This window comes from Chrysemys picta, chromosome 1 (assembly GCF_011386835.1).
Source record: "Chrysemys picta bellii isolate R12L10 chromosome 1, ASM1138683v2, whole genome shotgun sequence".
In the NCBI taxonomy this organism is placed as follows: domain Eukaryota; kingdom Metazoa; phylum Chordata; order Testudines; family Emydidae; genus Chrysemys; species Chrysemys picta.
In genome coordinates this window covers 17141143-17162633 of record NC_088791.1, presented here as the reverse complement: position 1 = coordinate 17162633, position 21491 = coordinate 17141143, and the positions used below count along the sequence as shown (strand labels likewise).

Genomic DNA, 21491 nt, shown 5'->3' with positions numbered 1-21491 from the left:
GCTATCATGAGCAGAGGTTGGTAGCAGAGCAGTGCCCACTGAAAACTGGACGTGAGTCACCTGATTTCGGGTTTTGCTACTGACACTCAACCAGAGTCACCTAAAGGTTTGCAAAAGGGGCCCACTTTCATGTAAACAGAGAACGTTAGTCTTCAGGCCTGCCATTGCAGCACTGCATTTGTTCATTGTGTCCCCTTCTCATAGACTTCACTTGTCATCTCTTTGGGAGATCTTTTTGTTGTGCCTGTGTACATTGCTCTGATCCCTGCTTGGGGCCTCTAGTCGCTACTGCAACACAACTAATAATTAATTTGTTTTTCTTTAAATGACTACTTGATTTTGACTTCCAGTGCTACAGAGGTGTGGTCCGGTGAGTGCTGACCACACTCAACTCCCACTGACTCTCAGTCACTTCATGAGGTCAGCAGAAGTTGAGGGTGCTCAGAATCTTTCGGGAGGTGAATTACCTCATAGCACCAGGCCCTTTGAAGAAGGATTTTCATTACTGGCTCCAGATATGAGGCTCTTGTGTCATGGCCGCCACCTTGGTTGACACACTGGAGCTTCCAGAGCTAAAAGCATGAACCGCTACAGCTAAAGAGCCAATGCTCCCTAGCTATCCCTAGAACAGACTCCTATTCAGACACACCGGGAGACCCGTGACACACACTCACCAATGGGTGACACTTGCGTTCTATTCCAGCCCCCCTCGACAGGACTGTCCCTTAGCGAGTCCCTGTGTGAGGGCGTAAGAGATTTCACTGCTTGTGCTAGGGAGCATCAAGGGAGTATATTAAACCGAACCTCACGGATCACTTTCTTTCCTTCCTTCCAGCCAAAGCTTTTGGCCAAGGAGCTGCTCGACCTGGTGGCATCTCATTTCAACCTGAAGGAGAAAGAATACTTTGGAATTGCCTTCACAGATGAAACGTAAGTGCCACGATGGAAAAACCGGGAAGCAACTCTTAGATCATGAGAAAGTTAAATGTTGTCTCCCCACACCATACACAAGGGGCAGCACGAAGGTCTATTTACCACTTAAGCCCTTAGCACAAGGCCTACAGGGCTAGGGACTTACATGGGACTTAAGAGGTGCATAAGCCTCATACTCCACCGGGCAGGGGGGAGAATGTCATTTATTGTGAATCAATCATTCTCTGTGACTCATGGAGACATTAACGATCCCGTCCTAGTCAAATGTTAAATGAGCTCTTGTCATTCGGCATTGGCAAAAGGTCAGTTTAAGCAGTCTTGGATTTAAAATCCAGTTGCTTCTTCACAATCGTTATCAGTACAACGGACCTGTATAATTAACGCGTTAACAGGATTATGCAGTCAGGCAGGTTCAACAGTAATGATAAATGATTTGAGGGACAGAGAAAAAATCCTTTGAAATCACACTGTCCCAGTCATTTTAGGGCCCACATCAATGTTTCTTAAAGAAGAAAAGGGGAGTGGGTGGAGGGGGAAATGAAGGGGTTGCAAACTTTAGTGTTAAATAGAGATGTTTTCATGAGTGTTTAAAATAAAGAATTACAGTGAAAACAGGTCTCTGGGGATTTGAACTCCCCAAGCTATGATGAAACCCAAATACAACAGCCTTGTGAATGTGCCAGAGAATCAGAAAACAAAGTTGAGGATCACAGGGTTGTCCTCTCTTGGTACTTTTTGTGAAGCCCAAGCTCCTGGAGTAATGTGATGATATCAGAATCTCAGCTTTCATTTTAAAAAAGGACATTTCTGGCCCTTACGGTTTTAGAGAAAAGCTTGAAAACATGAGCTCTAGCAGCTCAAAAGCAAGAAGGCAAATAAATATTCAACAGTGGGTAGACAGCTAGTGTGCTGTGGTCACTCTTTAGCATGCTGACTAGTACTGTCTTAGCCTTGGTCTACACTGGCGGGGGGGGGGGGCGGGAATCAATCTAAGTTACGCAACTTCAGCTACGTGAATAATGTAGCTGAAGTCGATGTACTTAGATCGACTTACCGTGGTGTCTTCACCGCGGTGAGTCGATTGCTGCCGCTCCCCTGTCGACTCTGCTTGTGCCTCTCGCGGCACTGGAGTACAGGAGTCAACCGGAGAGAGCTCGGGGGTCGATTTATCGCGTCTAGGCGAGGCGCGATAAATTGATCCCCACTGGATCGATCGCTGCCCGCCGATCCGGCGGGTAGTGTAGACATACCCTTAGTGTGCTCCCTCTCTGTTTGTTTGGTAGCCACCTGTTGGTTTTTGTCTTATACTTAGATTGTAAGGCCCTCAGGGCAGGGTCTATCTTTTTGTTCTATGTTTGCACAGCACCTAGCACTGCGGGGCTCTGGTCTATGATTGGGCCCCTTAAGTTTTACCACCATACAAATAATAAATAATAAAAAGGACCCCCATATGTATTATTTTTAAAATGTCGTGATTTTTAAGCCAGTCTCACTAGTGATAGCCGCATCCCCAAGCCCAAATGTTTTGGAACATTTGGGCTTGGGGATGCGGCTATCACTGGTAAATGCAACTTTCCTGGATGAACGGCAAGCAGAATAGGTGATGCATGAAATGAAGTAGGGGTCCTGTGGAAGGATAATAATGTACATGCAGCAGGGGGCTATATTAAGGGGCTGTATAGTACACTATAGATCTACCAGGGTTGTCCTGTCCCCATGCCCAAGTGGCTTATGGAGCCTCCGTGGAGTACAGGTCTGTAGTCTGCAAAGGAGCCGTGATCCAGCAACGCCCTAATTCACATGTGTAACTTCAAGCATGTGAGTAGCAATGGGATAATCATGCTCCAAGTTATACACATGCTGGACTGGCGCCTGAATAAGGATCACCTGTTTGTGGGCCCAGAATCCTGCCCTGCTGGTGGAGATCTTCTCAGGCTTCAGCAAGTTGACAGAGTTTGTGCTTAAAAGAAGAGAAGCAGGAGACAGTGTTCCCTTACTAATTCACTCAGTGTTGTTTTGAGGGGGATTCAATCCCTTTACCGGAGCTGGTGAGCTATTCCGTGTGCATTGCCCCAGGGGGAAATAGAGTCAGAGAGGACCAGCTGCTGCCAGTATTCTCAGGATAAAGGTAGTGGCACTATTTAAAAAGGGAAAACACACGGCAAGACGGATAGGATTGATCATGTTTAACCAGTCTCATAGGCACCGACTGGGGAAAGCGGGGTCATTGTCTACACCCACTATGAGGTGGGGGTGGGATTTCCCTGGGAGCATGGGCAGATATTAAAGAGAAGGTGGTGTATCAACTAAATATACAGGCAGACATGTCAGACTCACCTGGGAAAACTAGGTTTAAAAAAAGTCCAGTGGGAGCAAAGATCTAGGTTACAGAAGAGGAAAGTGCAAGAGACTGACAAAGGTTGTCAAGCAAAGTGCTCAGAGTTTTGGGGAGCATCTGAGATGGAAACAATGCTGTCTGGATGATCACTGATGTGCTTTGTCTAGACTAGGATTTCAAGGTGGGATGCTAGATCCTGGTTGCTAGCTCGATGGTACTAACACCTTCTATAAAGCTAGTCAGGATAAAGTCAGGTTCTCAAACTGGGGGTCGGGACCCCTCAGGGGGTCACGAGGTTATTACATGGGGGGGGGGGGTCGCATGCTGTCAGCCTCCACCCCAAACCCCGCTTTGCCTCCAACATTTATAATGGTGTTAAATATATTAAAAAGTGTTTTTAATTTATAAGGGGGGGGTCGCACTCAGAGGCGTGCTGTGTGAAAGGGGTCACCAGTACAGAAGTTTGAGAACGACCGAGATAAAGCAAGATGTACTGTAACAGGTGCTACACTGACTGAGATAGGGCCTGCGGGCTACCCGAGATCAAGCGAGCTAACACAATCTAGTGACACACCCTTAAATCCTACCTTAGCCAAAGCCAGGTCTGCAGACCGCCACTGCCTCTCCGTGAGTGCTAACCATTTCAACAAGGCTTCTTGCCTACTGGGGAAATAAGCACTTTCTTTTTAACTAGTGTATACATTGTTTTCCCCCTCAATATTAGCAGACTTTTGCCGATCGGTCACACAGCCAGTGAAATACAATCATGATTTTCTTTGGCCAAACACACCCAAAAAGGTAGTTGTGTCATTAAGGCACTGGGCTGGGACTTGGGAGATTTGGGTTTCATTCCTTGCTCTGCCACAGGCTTCCTGTGTGTGACTGTGGGCAAATCACTTAATCTCCCTATGCTTCAGTTCCTCCAGCTGCAAAATGGGGATCATTTTTCTAAGTTCCCTTCCCCCACCCTCTGTCTGTTTAGATTGTCTCTCACTACACGTTTGTGCAACACCTAGCACAGTGGGGCCCTGGTATTGGTCGGGGCTCCTCGGCAGCTACTGTAATACAAACAGGAATCATTTAATTCTGAACATTTCTGCGACACCGATTCCAGGGGTTGTCCGTAGTTTTCCTCCCTGACACATAATTTCTCTGACTCCAGGAGTTCACTTCCTTGCATGGAGTTTATGCTGACGCTGGCTGAGGCAGAATAGGTTCTGGTTCATAAATATCCTCTGAGGTTGGCTTAGCTGCAGTTTTAGAAAGGGAAAAAAGCAATGAAGTATTACAGCAATTCTTTAATTTAAGAGTATAAAGCTCTACGAGAGTAAGTTATTTAGAAAGGATTTGGCCTGGGAATATCATGACAACCTGAGAAGAAAATCAATAGGAACAATCTTTGCGTTGGTGACTTAATAGTTTCTTCTGATAATATAGGGTCATTACCGCATTCAGCATGACTGAAATTAGATTGCCAGACTATTATGGTGGAAAGACATATGCTTCATATTTTAATGATCATAGAAATGCTTTACAGCATTAACCGAAGATCAGCAAGGTCAAAACGATGGCATCTTTATGGCAGGTCAGACACCTGGGGCCAAAACCAACCCTGATATAAAGCCAGTGGAGTTACAGATTTGACTGATTGGCTAGGAAGGATGGTCTTGTGCTGAAGGCACTGGACGTGGGGGGAAATGGCTTTTTTTTTTTTTTAACTCTTGAGATTGTGATTCTCCACTAACTCTCCTTCCTTTGACATCAACATTTCCAAAATTCATTAAAGTAAAATCATCTTTGCAATGACCAAAATTCAGCTTCTCTCAAGGAACATTCGAGCTTTAGAGTGTAGGTGCCTGTTCCGCAGCAGCATCAGGGGTTGTTCAGCCCCTGCAAAACCCCAGGTTATTCCCCACCACATGCTGTTCCCCATTTCCTATTGCAGGCCCTGATCCCAAGCCCACTGAAGTCATTGGGTTTTGAAGCAGGCCCCTAACCTCTTACCAGAGTGGGTACAGCTGAGCAAGGAGAGCCTCCTCAGACACATTACACAGGATAAAAGTGTGTAACGGAACCCTCAAGTATCAGGACATAAACTAACCACTAGTTGCCTGGATCCGTGGTTCTCAACCTGTGGTCAATTAGCCCAGCTGTGTGCTAAAAAAAATCCGGGTCCTGGCTGCCCGACCCCATGCACAGCAAGGTCCAGGGTCGGATCCCAACTGCCCAGTCCCGCATTTGACAGGATCTGAGGTCCTGTCTGGCAGGGTCTGGGGTCCCGGCTGCCCAGCCCCGTGCTCGGCGGGATCTGGGTCCCAGCTTCCTGGCCCCGTGCTGTGGAGGGGTCTACAGGTTGGGGGGGGGGCACTGGGCAAGGGGTTTGTGGGGGGGGTTAGCAGGAGGCAATGTGGTTCTCAACCTGCAGCCCACATAACACATTGTGGGCTACATATACGGCCCACAATGTTAAATAGGTTGAGAACAACTGGCCTGGGTGAAGAAGAAATTTCCTCTGAAGTATCTGGTATCGACCACTGTCAGGGCTAGGATTATTATTTGTATTTCAGTAGTGCTAGAGGCTGTGCCAGGCACTGTACAAACACATAGTACAAACTGTCCCTGCCTCAAAGAGCTTCAAGTCTTATTAGCCAAGACAGATCAAAGATGGGAGGGAAAACACAGGCACAGAGAGATAAAGTGACTTGATGAAGGTCACACAGTGAATCAGCAGCCAAGCCTGGAAGAGGCCCTCGGTCTCTTGATACCTAGTTCAGTGGCCCAGCCAATGAACCGTGGGCTACTAGTCTGAGCCATGATGGCAGTTTCTATGTTACAGACTCTACTGTTGTGCTGAATCTGCACCATGAATCCCAAGCAGTTTCCTGGACACCCCCCGCCCCCCCCGTTCCCCTCCCGTGAGTTTTCCATCAAAGACAAGGCTATAGCCCTAACTCTGGGAAATCGGGGGCTTAATTTTAATAGGGTTCTGCTGTAGTAGTTGATGGCAATTGTAATAATAATAATCTGTAGGGTTTCTATAGTGCAGTCAGGACTTAATCCTGCCCCGCTGGAATGAATGGAAGTTTGACTTGGAAGGGAGGTAGGTCAGGCTATTAATCCACAGATCTCAAAGTGCTTTATGCACACTAATAAATGTAGATCCACTTGCTATAAAACTGGACACTAGCCAGTACCTCTTTATAACTGAATCCACCTTTAGGCAAAGTGTTCATTGACATGCTGCTTTCCCTGGAAAACCCTAATGGGAGAAAATGGAAACTACTCCATGCAATTGCAAGTGCCCAGCCCACATGCCAAAATCTATACTCAGTCCATAAAATAAATGTGCTCCGTTTCTGTTTGCTAAATGCAATTACATATTTGTTATTGACCCAGCAATTTAACTCCAGCACTGTACCTCTATTTGTTGTTGGATCAACAATTTAACTCCAGTGCCTCCATAGACAACAACAAAAAATGATCTAAGTTTCACTGAAAGGACCAACTAAGTAATAATATACAAGCCCCTCTGTGGCAGGGGAGAGCCTGTGTAGTTAGGGCTATTACTGGTGATTCCACTGATGTAAATTCTGAAGTGCAAAAACCAATACGGAAAATAAAGACAAAAACTGTCGTGCCTCTTATTAAATTGTATTGGAGAAGTGTCTCCATGCTGGAGCATATCAAGGGGTTCTTTGTGCAAGCTGCCTAGTGGGTACCTAACATCAAGACTACTAGATATCTAGGCCAAATTCTTATGCCCTTAATTGTGTCAAATAGCATCTTTCTCCATGAGTATGACAATGAGACGGCTTGTGCAGTAAAGTGCTGTACGGCATAATAGCAGAATCTGGGCCCTAGGTAGCAGATTCTGACAGCTGCTATAAGGCAGTCCTTGCTAAACATTTTTTAAGTGGTAACTGTGGATATCATTTCCCCCGTGAAAGGAGCAACAAAGTTTTCTTTGCACTCAGGTACAATGGAGATGGGCATGTTAAAAATTGCTCGATGCACTAGCTTTGTGGCTGGCTCTCCTGCCTTCGGGGGAACTTTACCTCTTCTTCTTGCCACCTCTTTGCTACTCATGCAATATCGGCAGCAATACACAGGCAGTATTAAATATATATATATTTTTTTGCACTGATTAACCCAGTTCCTTAAGCTAAAATGCAGATAGAATGATTCTTTCCAAAAGAAGCAACCACCTAAAGTGAATGGCTGTTCTCTACCCTCAGTATTTTCCACTGTGGTTGGGGATCATTGCACATGTAAGACAAACTTGGATCTTCCCCTTGAATAAACCCATAGGACTTACACAGCAAGTCCTTCATCAACACGTTGACTTCAGTGGGAGATTGGCTCCTGGTGTGTAATGCCAACCCTACGACCAACTTAGTAACACAGAGGCAACAGGAGAGGCTGCGCACAGAACGGTGGCCTTAGGGTCGCTCTTCCTTGCTTTTGACAGTGTTTTGTACATGGGCCGTAGTTTATTGAATGCTTGCTTTTTAATAGTTGTTTAAGTAGTAATAGATATGCTTGTCTAATTTCAACCTCCTCATATAATGTGGCACCTAAAGTCCAGTCTAAGTTTTAGCATCACTGGGTTCATGTTCCACTTAAGGGATACTTTTTAGAGTAGCAGCCGTGTTAGTCTGTATCCGCAAAAAGAAGAACAGGAGGACTTGTGGCACCTTAGAGACTAACAAATTTATTAGAGCATAAGCTTTCGTGGACTACAGCCCACTTCTTCGGATGCATCCGAAGAAGTGGGCTGTAGTCCACGAAAGCTTATGCTCTAATAAATTTGTTAGTCTCTAAGGTGCCACAAGTCCTCCTGTTCTTCTTTTTAAGGGATACTGTAGATAAAAGGAACAGAGAATGGGGGGAAAATATGCATAAAAAAGGAAATATAGTCCAAGATGTTCAGAAGTGACTCATGATTTTGGGTGCCTCAGGCTTTGGGTGCCTAACATGAGACACCTTAAAGGGGCCTGATTTTTCAGAAGGTGCTGACTCCCGCCCTCTGAAAATCAGGCCGTTTTAAGGGTTCTTGAGCTGGGCACACAAAATTACTAGTCACTTTTGAAAATCTTGGCCATAGTGTTTACACTGTATATAGGGCACTTGTGCTAGTCGGGGGCTGGGTAGGTGTTTCAATTCCTAACACCCCGCACAAGCTTCCATTAGCTGGGGGGGGGGAAACATTGTTTAAAAATTGAACAAACTTTGAAAGAACACACAGGCTGAAATCACAGGCAGAGAAAGCTTTGGGAACAAAAATATTTTGAGAGGGAAAGTTCAGAAAAGTGAACCTCACAGAATTCAGAGACTGTCCCTAGTTGAGACAGGCAGAGAGAGCAATGGTAGAAGTCTAGGGAAATTGGCACAAAAAGACTGTAATTGCTTTAGTTCCTCATGGATTGTAACTACCCATTTCTGGACTTTGAAGAGGTGAAATCATTGACCCAAATGACCTTCATGGCTCCTCTTTCATTGTTATAGTCTACAGCAGTGATTTTCTATATTTCATACCAAGGAAGGTTAGTGCAGTGGACTTCACTAGGAGTTAAGTGCCTAACTTCCTTAGGCGCTTTGTAAATACAACTGGGTGCTGATCTGTAACTTTGGGTGCCTAAATACTTTTATAAATCTGGCCCTCTGTGTCTGCCGCTCCGAGCTGTAAAATGCAACTAGTATTGTGAAGAATAAATAGTACTGAGAGACCCCGTGGTTCAGTGGCCTGAGCAGTGGCCTGGGATTCAGGAGACCTGGGCTCTATTCCTAGTTCTATTGATGACTTGGTGTGTGATCTTGGACAAGTCACTGCATCTCTCTGTCTTCTTGTCTGTAAATTCTTCAGGGCAGGGACGCTTTCTCACCAGAAGTGAAATCCTAGCCCCACTGAAATCAATAGCAAAATTCCTACAGTTGAAATCAGGGCTCCTTGACGTCATTGGGGCCAGCATTTCGTCTTATGTGTTTGTGCAGTGTCTAACTCGGTGAGGCCTTGCTCTCATTTGGGTGGCACTGTCATATAAATAATGATTTTTCTATAACACTATACGTGTACACGGCACTTCACAATGTGTAGAACGTGACAAAAGAACAGTACTCCAGCCCAGGAAAGCTTGTTACATAAAGGCACAAATGGATAAATTAGAGGAGAAAACAATAGAGGCAGGTACCATCCGGACAAAAGCCAGCAGCATGTGGTAATTGGAGCTAGGATGCTCCATGGAACAGCTGTGTTTTTCAGGAGCTCTTTGAAGGAGGAAAAAGAAGAGCTTGGCAGGCATTATTGAGAGGCTATTCCAAGCGAACGGGGTGACAAATAAAATGTCTGAGACTTTGTACGGCTGGGTTTAGCTGTGAGTGAAATATTACTGGCATTGTACAAACTCCTAGCAATAAGGATTTTTAATGGAAATCCTGACAGACTTTTAATTATGGCGCCACACCAGGGGCACTGCAATAAAAGGTGAAGTTCTTATCTTTTGGGTCATTTGTGCTCTTGTTCCGTGCTACCAGCTTTCACCCTGACAGATTGAACTTTATGTGTTAAATATTTAGACTGAAATGTTGCCAAGATGATATCACCTCTTTTCTCTGAACATTTCATGTGGGTTTCTCAAATATTGTACAATATAGCCTAAGGCAAATAGCATGCATTACAGTGTGTGTGTGTGTTTGTGTTTTAACACCTCAGCCCTCATTACAATGAGTAGCAAGCAGTCTCTTGTTGCTAATGTAACTAAGTACCTCTTTTCGTCTCTTGTCAGGGGACATTTAAACTGGCTTCAGCTGGACCGTAGAGTGCTAGAACACGACTTCCCCAAAAAGTCAGGACCAGTTGTTTTGTACTTCTGTGTCAGGTAAGTGTGTGATTGCCAGCAGGCCCCATGACACATAATTAAAACGACACATTTCCTAGAGGTCAATAAAGTGGGCCTTTCTGTTCTTGTTTTGCTTTTCATAAGGCTCCACAAAGATGCATGTAAAAATAACAGTAATAGTTTACTGAGGCGCTTTTTGATCTGGGTGTCATTCTTCTTTTGTTCACACCAGTGTCAATTAGGAGTAACCTCATTGTAGTCAGTGGAGTTACACAGAGGAAATCCAGTGTGAGGGGAAATCAGGCCCTATATCTTTTGTATGTTAAGGGCAAGTCAGTCTACACTACAAAATTAAGTCAACCTAAGTTACGCCACCATACAGCCACTGCAGTAATTAAATCGGTTTTATATGTCCACACTACACTCCTTGAGTCGGAGGTGCACGTCCTCTCCAGGAGCACTTGCACCGATTTACCTGGCAATGTGGGGAATCGTGGGGCAACTTAACCCTTAAGTTGTCTTTTCAATGCACTCACTACCATTCATGAAACTTTGATTACAGGGAAAGAGGCGAGAAGGCAGAGTTTGTTCTGTATCTTTGATATCTGAAGTTGCAGGTTCAATGTTAGAACTGTGCTAGGTCCGATTAAGGCTACGGATGCCAGTGGTTCAAGAGAAGTTGGCTTTTATGTTTGTAGGTTACTTTACGTGTGGCAGCTTTGGCTGTTTAGAACTAGAGACGGGCCCAGATCCATAAACCCCAGCTACATGCAGAGCCACCTCTGTTTAGAACTAAATCAGTCAGTTGGGCCGTTTCTATAGACGTGCTAACCGTAAATGCACAAATGAATTCCTGTAGAAAATCTAATAAAGATACATAGCGATAGTTGGTAATAATGGTCCAATACTACAACTTTCAAGAGTATTACTGTAGGCCCAAATTCAGAAGTTCTTACTTGGCAAAAATCCCACTGAAGAAATTGGGAATTTTGCCTCAGCAAACACTGAATAAGAACTTCAGGATTTTGTGCTCTGACATGCCTCCCTGTGGAAATCAGTGGGGCAGCACAGGGGTTAGTCATGGTAGTATTTGTTCCCAGGGGCCCAATTTTGTCCTCAGACCCACTTAGGCAATTCCCACTGAAGTCAGTGTCTCTCTCTATCTTAGGTTTTTATACAGTACTTCTCGGTAAGGTTTTGAATGGGAGGTGCACTGAGAGGGCGAACTGGTTGGTCAGATGCGAACTGCCCTATGCTATCACTGTGCAATATTATGTTATGGTGCTGTGTGTTAATATGCATGTATGGAGCATCATAAGTCCACATGGTGTTTTACAAACAGGTAAAACCCTTTCCCGGCCCCAAAGAGCCTCACAATGCAAATACGGCAGAAAAAACGAGATGTAGGACAAAGATCCAGGATAGGGAGTGTATGGAGAGGATTGATAAGGAGAAAGAGGCAGGAGGAATTGGTTGCAGAGGTAGATTTTAGGGAGGTATTTGAGAGCCGGAGGTTAGCAGATGAGGACAGAGAAACTGTACCACACACAGAGAGCAGCATGTCAGAAGCCGTGAAGCGAAGTTTAGGAGAGACCGCAACATCAGACAGGTGAGGGCATTAAGAGGCAAGACACAGTGAGGGAGTCAAAGAGTGTAGGGGGTGATGTGATCTATGCAGAGGGAAAGGAAGATGTAGCAGCACTGTGGTCTCACCTGGAGATGCAGGAGGAAGAATTCAGAAATGGGGTCCCTGGAGATGAGTAGGTCACCGTATTCTGGGTGAGAGAGGACCAGATAAGTGGACCATTAGAAAGTGAATTTTGCCTTGATTTGCAATCCCCAGCTTGAAAGAATGGTTTGGATGTCATGGGAGGTTACTAATTCCTAGTCAGGGAATATGTGAGCAGGGAATAGATAGTGTATGAATGGTTTATCTTTTGGAGATTCATTTCAGTTTTATTAATTGACACGAAGAAACAGTCAGTAGAACTCATTCCTTTCTCCAATGCAACGTCCCTTTGGTGAGGATACCCATCCCAGGGGTATCTCCGCTCGTTGCGCTGCAGCCATTAATCATTCTCTGCACCAGTAGCTAGGCTAAATCAGAATATTCATCCTGTGGCATGTGCTGCTGCTGCAGAAGGACCTGGGGTGCTGCGAAGGAATCAGTAACACTCCAGCCCCATGGAAGCCAATAGCTCATATCTATGGCAGAGTTGTGGTCCCCCAAAGGAATGTCCATTTCAGATGAAGCCTGCAATGTAGGTTGATTGTTACCAGCTGGGTTAACTCAGCATGAGAAGGGAGGTCAGAAACCCTAGACGTAGCAAGTGAGGGTTGCACCCCTGGGTAACTAGGGCTACTGTAGAACAAAATGGCTTTGAGTGTATGGTAAGATGCCTCAATGAAATCCATAGCACAAGGTTTAGATGTGTTGCTGTCTGTAATTTAGCTTTACCTTGTACTCTGTCCACACTGGAGGTTTGCCCTGACTCCAGCCATTGGTGGCTTAGTGTAGCTGCCCCGGGGTGACCCCTAGTGTACACAGGACAGACCACTGTTTATACTTGTGCTGCTTATGCTGGTTTCAAGCACAGGTTAGCTCCACCAGTACTAATAGTGGCTTTGCCAGTCAACACTGAGGGCTTGCATGGATGGCTGGCCATGAATGTCTGGCATCAGGGTAAATATCCAGAGCTGACAAAACCTTAGGCTGCTTTAGTTTTTCAATCTTTGCCAAATCCAGTGTTTAAAACAATATTCCACCATTAGTAAAGGGCTGATATTAAAAAAATCAAAACCATCAGGGCGTGGCTGTCACTGCAGAAGGATGAGAATGAACTGCTAATGAATGCAATGTCCGTGGGGCTAGATAGACCTTTCCTCTTGTTGCCGAAACGCCCCATCGCTCCTAGTGCTGGCTAGAGGATAAATATGGGACATTGTTCCCTGGGGCTCTGAATCCTCAACCTTGCTTGAGTCACTTACGCAGCGATCACAACGCATCATTGTTATGTGTGTCGTTCACTTCTGCTGGCTTTCTCTTGTCTTTGAGAAATTAGATTGGGGGTGGTGCTGACGGCAGCCTGCTGTGTTGTGAATATAGAGATGTGAATATAACCGCACTAAATTAACCAGAGCAATTTATTCATCTCCCATGTAATGGGTTCCGTTTGTCCATCTAAAGTGTTTGCCACGGGAAAGAATTGAATGTAACATTCAGAGGTTTTCCCTTTTTTGGGTGAGGGGAGGGGGATTAGCGATGATAGAAACCGAATACATTTCTGGACCAGGCTGTAAGGCTGGAGAAAGGGAGGCAGGAAACCGATGTTTAGGTGAGAGCGGACGGTTTAGAGTGTAATGCCTCATTCCATTGCATTGCCAGAAGTTCCTTCTCCCCTCAGGGCCTGTCTCTCTCTCTTATGCCCACTGAGGTGGGATAGAAGCAGCATTCACAGAGATCGGGGCCAAAGGGCTACTATGAGATATTGGTTAAAATGGGGCAATCAAAATAAGTCCGTTTCACAATCCAGGGAGCAGTGCTTTCCCATTGTATTTGAATGGAAGCTCAGCAGATACTCTTCACCTGCCGTTGTACATATTGCAGTGCACCCAAGAGGCCCCCTTGTGCTAGGCTCTGGCCATACACAAAGGAAGAGACAGACCCTGCCCCAGATTGCTTGCAGTCTAAATAGACAGGACAAAGGGAATGTTTGACACCAGCAGGCAAGGTCCCTAAGGGACCAGCCACCAGACTAGGCACAGGAGGCATTCCCCCTCCCTGTGCCGGGAGCTGTGGGGTCACCCCCTCTCTGCCCCAATACACCCCAACATCCCGTCTGCACCTGGAGCTGTGGGCACTAAGGCGTTGGAACCAGCTTAATCAGCTCTGTGCCTATGGGGAATCCACAGCACCAGACCTGTAGCCCGTTTCTGCTCATGTCGGTGGGGCATGGCGGGGGGGGGGGGGAATAGACTCTACCCCCATGTCTCGTTATGTCTGTACAATACCATGCACAGCTATGATGCTATATAAATAACAGTAACAATAAAACTTTGTTAAACCTGTATTCATGACCAGGTCCAACCTAGCTGCCAACCCAGGTTCCCCATGATTGGACCTGCCGCTTCCACAAAGGCTGGCTAAGCTGTGCCATAAAGCAGATTTTCCACAGCTGCATGTAACCAGGGTTCTTTGTACAGTGTGCACCAGGCCTGTCTGTGCTAAGGGGAAAAGCTTGGCGCTCACACAAGTGAATACATAGCTTGTCTAGCCACAGTGTATAAATACAGTAACTCAGACTTTGTTTGCATCTTGCTGAAAGCAAAAAGACCCTGCAATTTATCACTGCCTTCCCAGGATGGCCCCACGTTTTAGTCACCATGGGGAAGGTGTAATAAATGGCCTGTGGGAAAGCGCCACTCCTCTGAGTCTGTTTTAAGGCTTGAGAAACTTCCGTCCAGAAGATTTACTTGTGTGAGGACTGACCTTTGCTTGAGCAAAGGAACTAATGGAGACTCTGCTACTTAACACACATTTCTGTGTTCTGGGCATAGCCTTCCGTTAAACACATATCTTAAAAGCAGTTTCACTCTAGAGTCCCATAATGTAATTTCTGCTTTTTGCTAAACTGGGAATACATTTGTATAAGTGGGCTGTGTTTAGAAAAAGGGATACGTAGTTTTCACTTGTTCCTTTACAGTGAATCTTTCAGCAAAAAAAAGTAATGTAAAAACCCAATCCTATAAGCCACATTTTGAAGTTTCAAGTGTTGGCAAGATTGTGTGGCGTTTATGAAGCTCTTAGTTAATGTAAAAAGCAACAGAGAGTCCTGTGGCACCTTTAAGACTAACAGATGTATTGGAGCATAAGCTTTCGTGGGTGAATGCCTACTTGTAGTGAGAGGCACTATACAAAAACAAGAGATGGGCAAGCTGTCAGTATGAGATTTGTACCTATTGTTTTATCTAAATTAATACGTAAGCTAATGCATTACTACAGAGACTTTAAGTTGGTCAAAATCACACAGTCACCACCTCCACTGCCCTACCCCATGTTCAGTTATATCTGTACAGAGTGGGTATGTAGTGCTACCATCTTATTTGAGAGTGTTTCATTCAAGGCATGTTACACAAGGTGCAAGGCACTGGAAACACTGATCCCATGAGTCAGTAACAGCTAGGAATAGAAACCAGACATTCTGAGCTCTAAACCAGATCAGCTTCAAAGGGTGAAACCGTGACCGCATTGAGATAAATGGCAAAGCTGACATTGCTTCAGTGGGACCAGGATTTCACCCGAAAGGTCTCTGGTCAGTGTGCCCATCTGTAAAATGGATACATGATACATGAATTACATCAAAGGGATGTTCTGAAGTTTAAGTGATTAAACTTCTAAAATGCTTTGAGATCTTCAGATGAAAAGTTCTCCATAGATGCAAAGCAGTGGTGTTATGAAGTACAATGCACCCTCTCAGGTACCTCTGTGGTTGGGAAGTCACTGTTGGTGGAAGAACTAAGACTACCTGACTTGGAAGTCAAACAATGAGCCATGGAGTTTAAGACACAGCATGGGAAATTCCCATTCAGACCCTCCTTTTCCACTTGGATTCTGTTGTAAATTGGCCGCTGGAGAGGAGATGGGGGAGGTGATTATTTGCACTAGCCCTGCCTTCTAGTCCTCAGTACCTGCTCAGCCAATCACTCCCTCCACCAACGTGTCTGTGCCTGTGGGGACTCCCCAGCATCAGAGTCAGGTGCAGAGTTAGGGCTCCAGGATGGCTTTCAGGGACAACCCCCTCTGGCCAGAACACACCTCGCTACTTTGTGCTGCTTAGTCATTTTTCATCAGGTGATTCTGGCAGGTCTACGCCCTGCACAGCTGGGGGACTCACTAGAGTCAGTGCCTATGCACAGGCTGCCTGATATCACACCTAAATATTGTAGTGGAATGAGCACCTGCCTGAAACACCTCCTAAGTCCTCCCTTCTTGCCTGCCCGTGGAACTGTAGCTTTTACAACATCTCATCATCTCTATCAGAGCAGCCCTGCTCCTTTAAGGGGGGTCCCCCAACTGGGAGGAGGCTCCATTGGGAAATATGCAGCCTGAGGCTATATCTAACTTTCCACTCCTCTCACCAGTGGGTGCTGGAAGGAAAAATGCACATGCCCCCATACAGGTACTTGGCCCACCTGTTCCTTCCTCCCAGACCAACCCCTCCCATTGTGGTTTCTGGGCCCAAAGAACCCCTTCCCCTGGCCCCATGGAAGGCTATGGGGCGAATGCTGCCCCTGAGGTGGCTGACCACCCCACCCTCCCCACACACACACTTCCATAGGGTGAGGGGAAGATGTGGATATGGCACACTGAAGCCAATGGGGGTCGTTCCATTGGCTTCAGTGGCTTTTGGATCAGGACTATGTAGATCCCCCTCAACATGCAGTTCCGAAGGGTGTCTGGCCCTAAGTAATCAGATCTCACGCTGCCCCTGTGAAGTAGGCCCCTGCCAGTCAGTTCGTATTAATCTCCCCATTTTACAGACGGTTAAACTGTGGCACAGAGAGATTAAGAGATCTTCCCAAGCCACCCCGCACATCAGTAACAAAGCTGAGACCCAAGGCTCCCAGTTCCCAGCACGGTCTGCCCCAACCGCTAGATGCATATTTGTCAGTGCTCCAAAAATGGTGTAAGTATGGAAAATGTGCAGTGGCTTGATAGCATGTGATACAGGAAGAGGATAGGGAGGGAAAAAACATGTTAGCTCTGGTCAAATAATAGCCCTGGCTTTCTAGGCTCAAATTTCTCTCTTAGTAGGATTGCATTCACCTTCAGAGGAAAACTAAATGTTGCAGCCACCATGTGACGAAATGAAAGCAGACAAGGCTCCCTCTTCCCAAGCCCCATCTCCCACGTACTAAATTGCCCATCATCAGCTTTGATCCCTGGTATCTGGGATGGAATGAGAACAGCACCAAGTGAGGGGGTGGAGCCCCACTTTCCCAGCCTTCAAAGGAGGGAGGCGTTCAGTGTTAAAATTGACGCGAGGGTTCCGCTGAAGAGGGGAGATGGAAGGGGCTCTCACTGCTTTGGATTTTCATATTTGTTTCTGTCTGATTACTTAGCAGATCTGCAGCAGGGTCATTTTTCCCTCCCAAGGAACATTGCATGCTTTAAATGTCAATGCTTAAAGTGTGCGTCCATGAACATTAACACATGGGGTTTGAACATAAAAGCCGCCCAGCAGCCCGAGCTATCTAAGATAATCATTTACCACAAGATGCGAGGTGTAACAGCATCTCCATCTGATGTGCACATACATATCATTTATTTTTGCAGAGAGCAAATCGTCCCATTCTCTATATATTATCCACTGAGGTTTTAAATGACATGGCAGGGAAACTACAGGCCAGATCCAAAGCTCTGCAAATGGGTAGCTCTCCCCATTCAGGGAAGTGGACACTGTATCCAATTTTCTCCATTACTTTGTTTATAAACCTGAGCATCTCCTCTTCTCTGAGAGCTTTGCACTGCATCCCACTGAGAATAGAAATGTTTATAGATTTTTCAGGCCAGCAGGGCGTGTTTTGCCCTTGTCCAGTGCCTTCCATCCTAGGAGCGGAATGTACTGCACAATAGAGCTGATGGAAAGAAGGGAAGTATATAGATTAGAAAGAAACTAAAAAATACGTTCTTTTGTTTGGAACTTTTCACAAGATTCTTTTTTTGTCAGTTTTCTTAATTTTTTGTTTGTTTGCTTCAGTGGGGAATGGAATGCACTCTTTCTCCAACTGTATTTCTTCCCCCCTTCCCCCCTCACCTTCCCCAATTAAAGAATATAAAAAGGGAGGAAAGAAGTAAAAAAGTAAGTGGGCTATTTTTCCCCACCGAAGCGGACAGAGTACTTTTGAAAGTGTTTGAAAACGATTCAATCGTTTTCCAAAAAAATTCTTTTCAAATTTTCTTGCAAATGAAAAACATTGACTAAAAAAGGAAAAATCTGTACCACTTTTGGCCAAAAAGCCAAGTTTCATTCCATAAACCTTTTTTGACCACCTCTGTGCATAAGCATGAGTTAAGCTTCACAACAATCAGGAGAAGTAGGGAAGTGTTATTATTAAACACACACTACCTTTGGGCAAACGGAGTCACACACATATTAAATAATGTGTGTGCTCATGCCCAGTTAAGATCCTGCATATTTGAATTTAGATCCTGGACACATACCATGGCAACGCATTATTCCCGTCTGGCAATTCTACCTAAACTGCTAGTAAAGAAATACAGTTCGTGTTATAGGCACCGATCTCAAACACTAGGAATAATGCATTCAGATGAACAGTAGGTGACTAGACAGCTACTAGTTTGAGCTGATAGAACCTTTTGCTGATTGTTCGTCAAACCCAATTCTGTGATGTCAAGTGTCTATTTTGGCAAAAAGGCCCCGAATTAGGTGGGCCACGAAGACAGAATTGCCCTCTCAATCCTAGAGATTTTCCCTGCAGGTGCTGAGGCTCGTTGGACGGGAAGCTTGCTGCCTGTGTTGTACTTGCTTCATGGACATAGAGCTCTAGCCACCGGGGCTGTCAAGCAAGCACCATGAGCCGTACGAAACTCACACACCCAGGATTGGGTTTTTATATAAGGTTGAAAAAAGGATCAGCTAAATAATCAGAGGCAATGGAGTCTGGGGACGTGGGGCTGTCTCAGGAGGCACTCAACCCCTTGCAAAATCAGGCACTGTAATGATGAGATAATGGAACAGGGGGCAGATTTTCAAAGGCACAAATGGCAGTTAGGCACCTAATTCCTCTTGAAAGTCAATGGGAGTTAGGCGCCTAATTGCCATTCGTGCCTTTGACTGTCTTCTCCCCCTCCGAGTCCCATCTTCCCATCCTCAACTCTTATAACTCTGCATAACTCCAGTGAAGTCCATGCAGCTATGCCAATTTCCATCAGCCAAAGAGCTGGGATTTCTACAGTTGCTTGTAATAAACACTATAGCAGAAATGTGTTTTGGCTGGTTCAGATACGAATTGCCATTGATCACTGCATGGCGTGTCTGAGGCTTTGCTGTTTAAGAGCGAGTTGCTAATAGTTAACATGAGCATGGTCTGATCCGAGCCAGACGTGGACTCCCAACGAATAGATTTTAGTGCTGTTGAAATTTTAAACAGTTCAGATGTGGTGGATTCAGAAATCCTCCAATATCTACTACATCACTCACTATAATCTTCCTGCCATTGAAAGGTAGCAGTAAAGACAAGCTCTTTGTGTTCATTACACAGTGAAATATTCACTGGTCCATTTAATTAATGCTTAGAAAATGTATTTGGTGCAGTATGTGACAAGGGAATGGGGACAGGGAGAAACAGGATTGTAATTAATGTGATCTTTTTCATGTAGATTGTGAAGTCAAACCCCTCCCCAGAAGCCCTTTGGAGATTTCATGCCACCTGCTCTAAGAGTTGGGAACTACACTGTCCTTGAAACACTTACTGGCTAGTGGAAACACTGGAATTCACTGTCTAATGTAGTATTATTTATTGATTGTATTACAGTAGCATGTAGATCCCCAACTGAGATGGGGGCCGGATTGTGCTAGGCACTGTCCAAAAAGATAGGCCTTTCTAAAAGCTATGTTCAAGGTCAGATAGAAGTTATGGGCTTGATACTGGGGTCATACTGGGTGATATTCTTGGCCTGTGTGATGCAGGAAGTCCGACTAGATGATCTGCATGGTCCCTTCTGATTTAAAATGGATGAATATGTGAAGATTTAGGGTACGTCTATACTTACCTCCGGGTCCGGCGGTAAGCAATCGATCTTCTGGGACCGATTTATCGCGTCTTGTTTAGATGCGATAAATCGATCCCGGCAGTGCTCGCCGTCTACGCCGGTACTCCTGCTCCGCGAGAGGAGTACGCGGAGTCGACGGGGGAGCCTGCCTGCCGCGTCTGGACCCGCGGTAAGTTCAAACTAAGGTACTTCGACTTCAGCTACGTTATTCACGTAGCTGAAGTTGCGTATCTTAGTTCGAAGTGGGGGGTTAGTGTGGACCAGGCCATAGTAAAAGTCCCTGCCCAGACGAGATTACAATCTAAATAGACCAGGGGTGGGGAAAAGAAGTAATATAATCCCTGTTCTACAGACTGGGACCAACAGCACAGAGAGAAAGAGAGTTGCTCAGGGTCATAAAGAGCGCCTGTAGCAGAGTCAGGAATTGAACCAGATCACCTGAGTTTTAGTTCAGTGCTTTAACCACAGGGGCAGTCTTCCTCCCTGCTTCATCAGAGCGATTTGGTCATTGCGAAGTGTATTCTCCTTCCGTGTATTTGGAAATATGGATGGTGGAAGAAGGGTTCATAACCAGTGTGCACAAAAAAATAAAAATCCCCCCCACACACACACACTTGTTCCAGTGCCGGCTGTGAATTCAAGGGAATGAACTGCAGTTCTGGTATTCTGAGCACATGAGTTCTCTGCACAGACCTATTTTCTTTTCAATAAAAACAGCAGTTTCCCTGTGCACATGTATTGTATTATCGAGGGGTACGTCTGCTCCGGCGCCTTCCCAGAATACATTACACCAGGCAGGTCACTTGAGAACTGGGTTTTCTTTGTGCATCTAAAGTATCCTGTACGAGCTCTCAGTTAGGCAGGGACTCCCTTTTACACAGCAAAGGGGTTTGTATGTGCCCACCGAGAAAGCATCGTTGCAGCTTCAAGAAATGCAACACTGACCCCTAACGTCGAGCAGGAGGTTCTTGTTTTTTGAGCTAACACGCTAACAAGGATCTCTGGCAGTGCTACAAACTCCACTTGGGATCTGAAAATCAAGTCCTTCCCTCGTCTTACCTCAGCACCAGTAAGAAAGATCACGCAGTCAGCATTTAGCCGTGATGTGTGGGGTAGAATTTAGGTCTCCATTCCATTGCGGTATTGGCTCTCCGGCGCCAGCAACAGCCATCATTTTGTCAGTGATTTCAGCAGCTGGGACTTCAGATGCATGCAGAGAGCAGACATAATGAGAAGGTGCCTGTTTTGCACAGTTCCTTTTCAGGACATAGCTGAATGTGTAAAACGGTTTGTATAATATGGCAAGAGAGAAGCAGTTTTGAAGGATCTTCGGAGGAGACTTGGGATTGTGGATTACTGTTTCCAAATGTGCATATTGTAGTGGTGCCCATCACCCTAGTCAAGGTCAGAGCCCCACTCTGGATTAGAGTGGCACTGTATAAGCACATGCAAAGAGCTTACAAATTAAAGCCCCCAATCCTGCTAACTATTTACCATGGGCAGATCCTTGTTGTAGCCCCCCTGGACTTCAGTGTTGTAGCCCCCCTCGTAGGCATAGATCAGCTGGGAGGGTCGGGGTTTAAGACTT

At 45.6% G+C, this 21491-nt stretch overlaps 1 protein-coding gene across 13 annotated transcripts in view; it reads left to right on the top strand.

The window, feature by feature from the left end:
- FRMD4A (FERM domain containing 4A) overlaps positions 1-21491 on the top strand; it is a 529915-nt gene that overhangs the window by 392744 nt on the left and 115680 nt on the right. For all 13 annotated transcript variants that reach the window (XM_065553559.1, XM_065553618.1, XM_065553447.1 and 10 more), the window contains 2 exons: positions 836-930; positions 10054-10146. In XM_065553559.1, coding sequence (XP_065409631.1) covers positions 836-930; positions 10054-10146 — 188 coding nt within the window. The remainder of the gene's footprint in view (positions 1-835; positions 931-10053; positions 10147-21491) is intronic.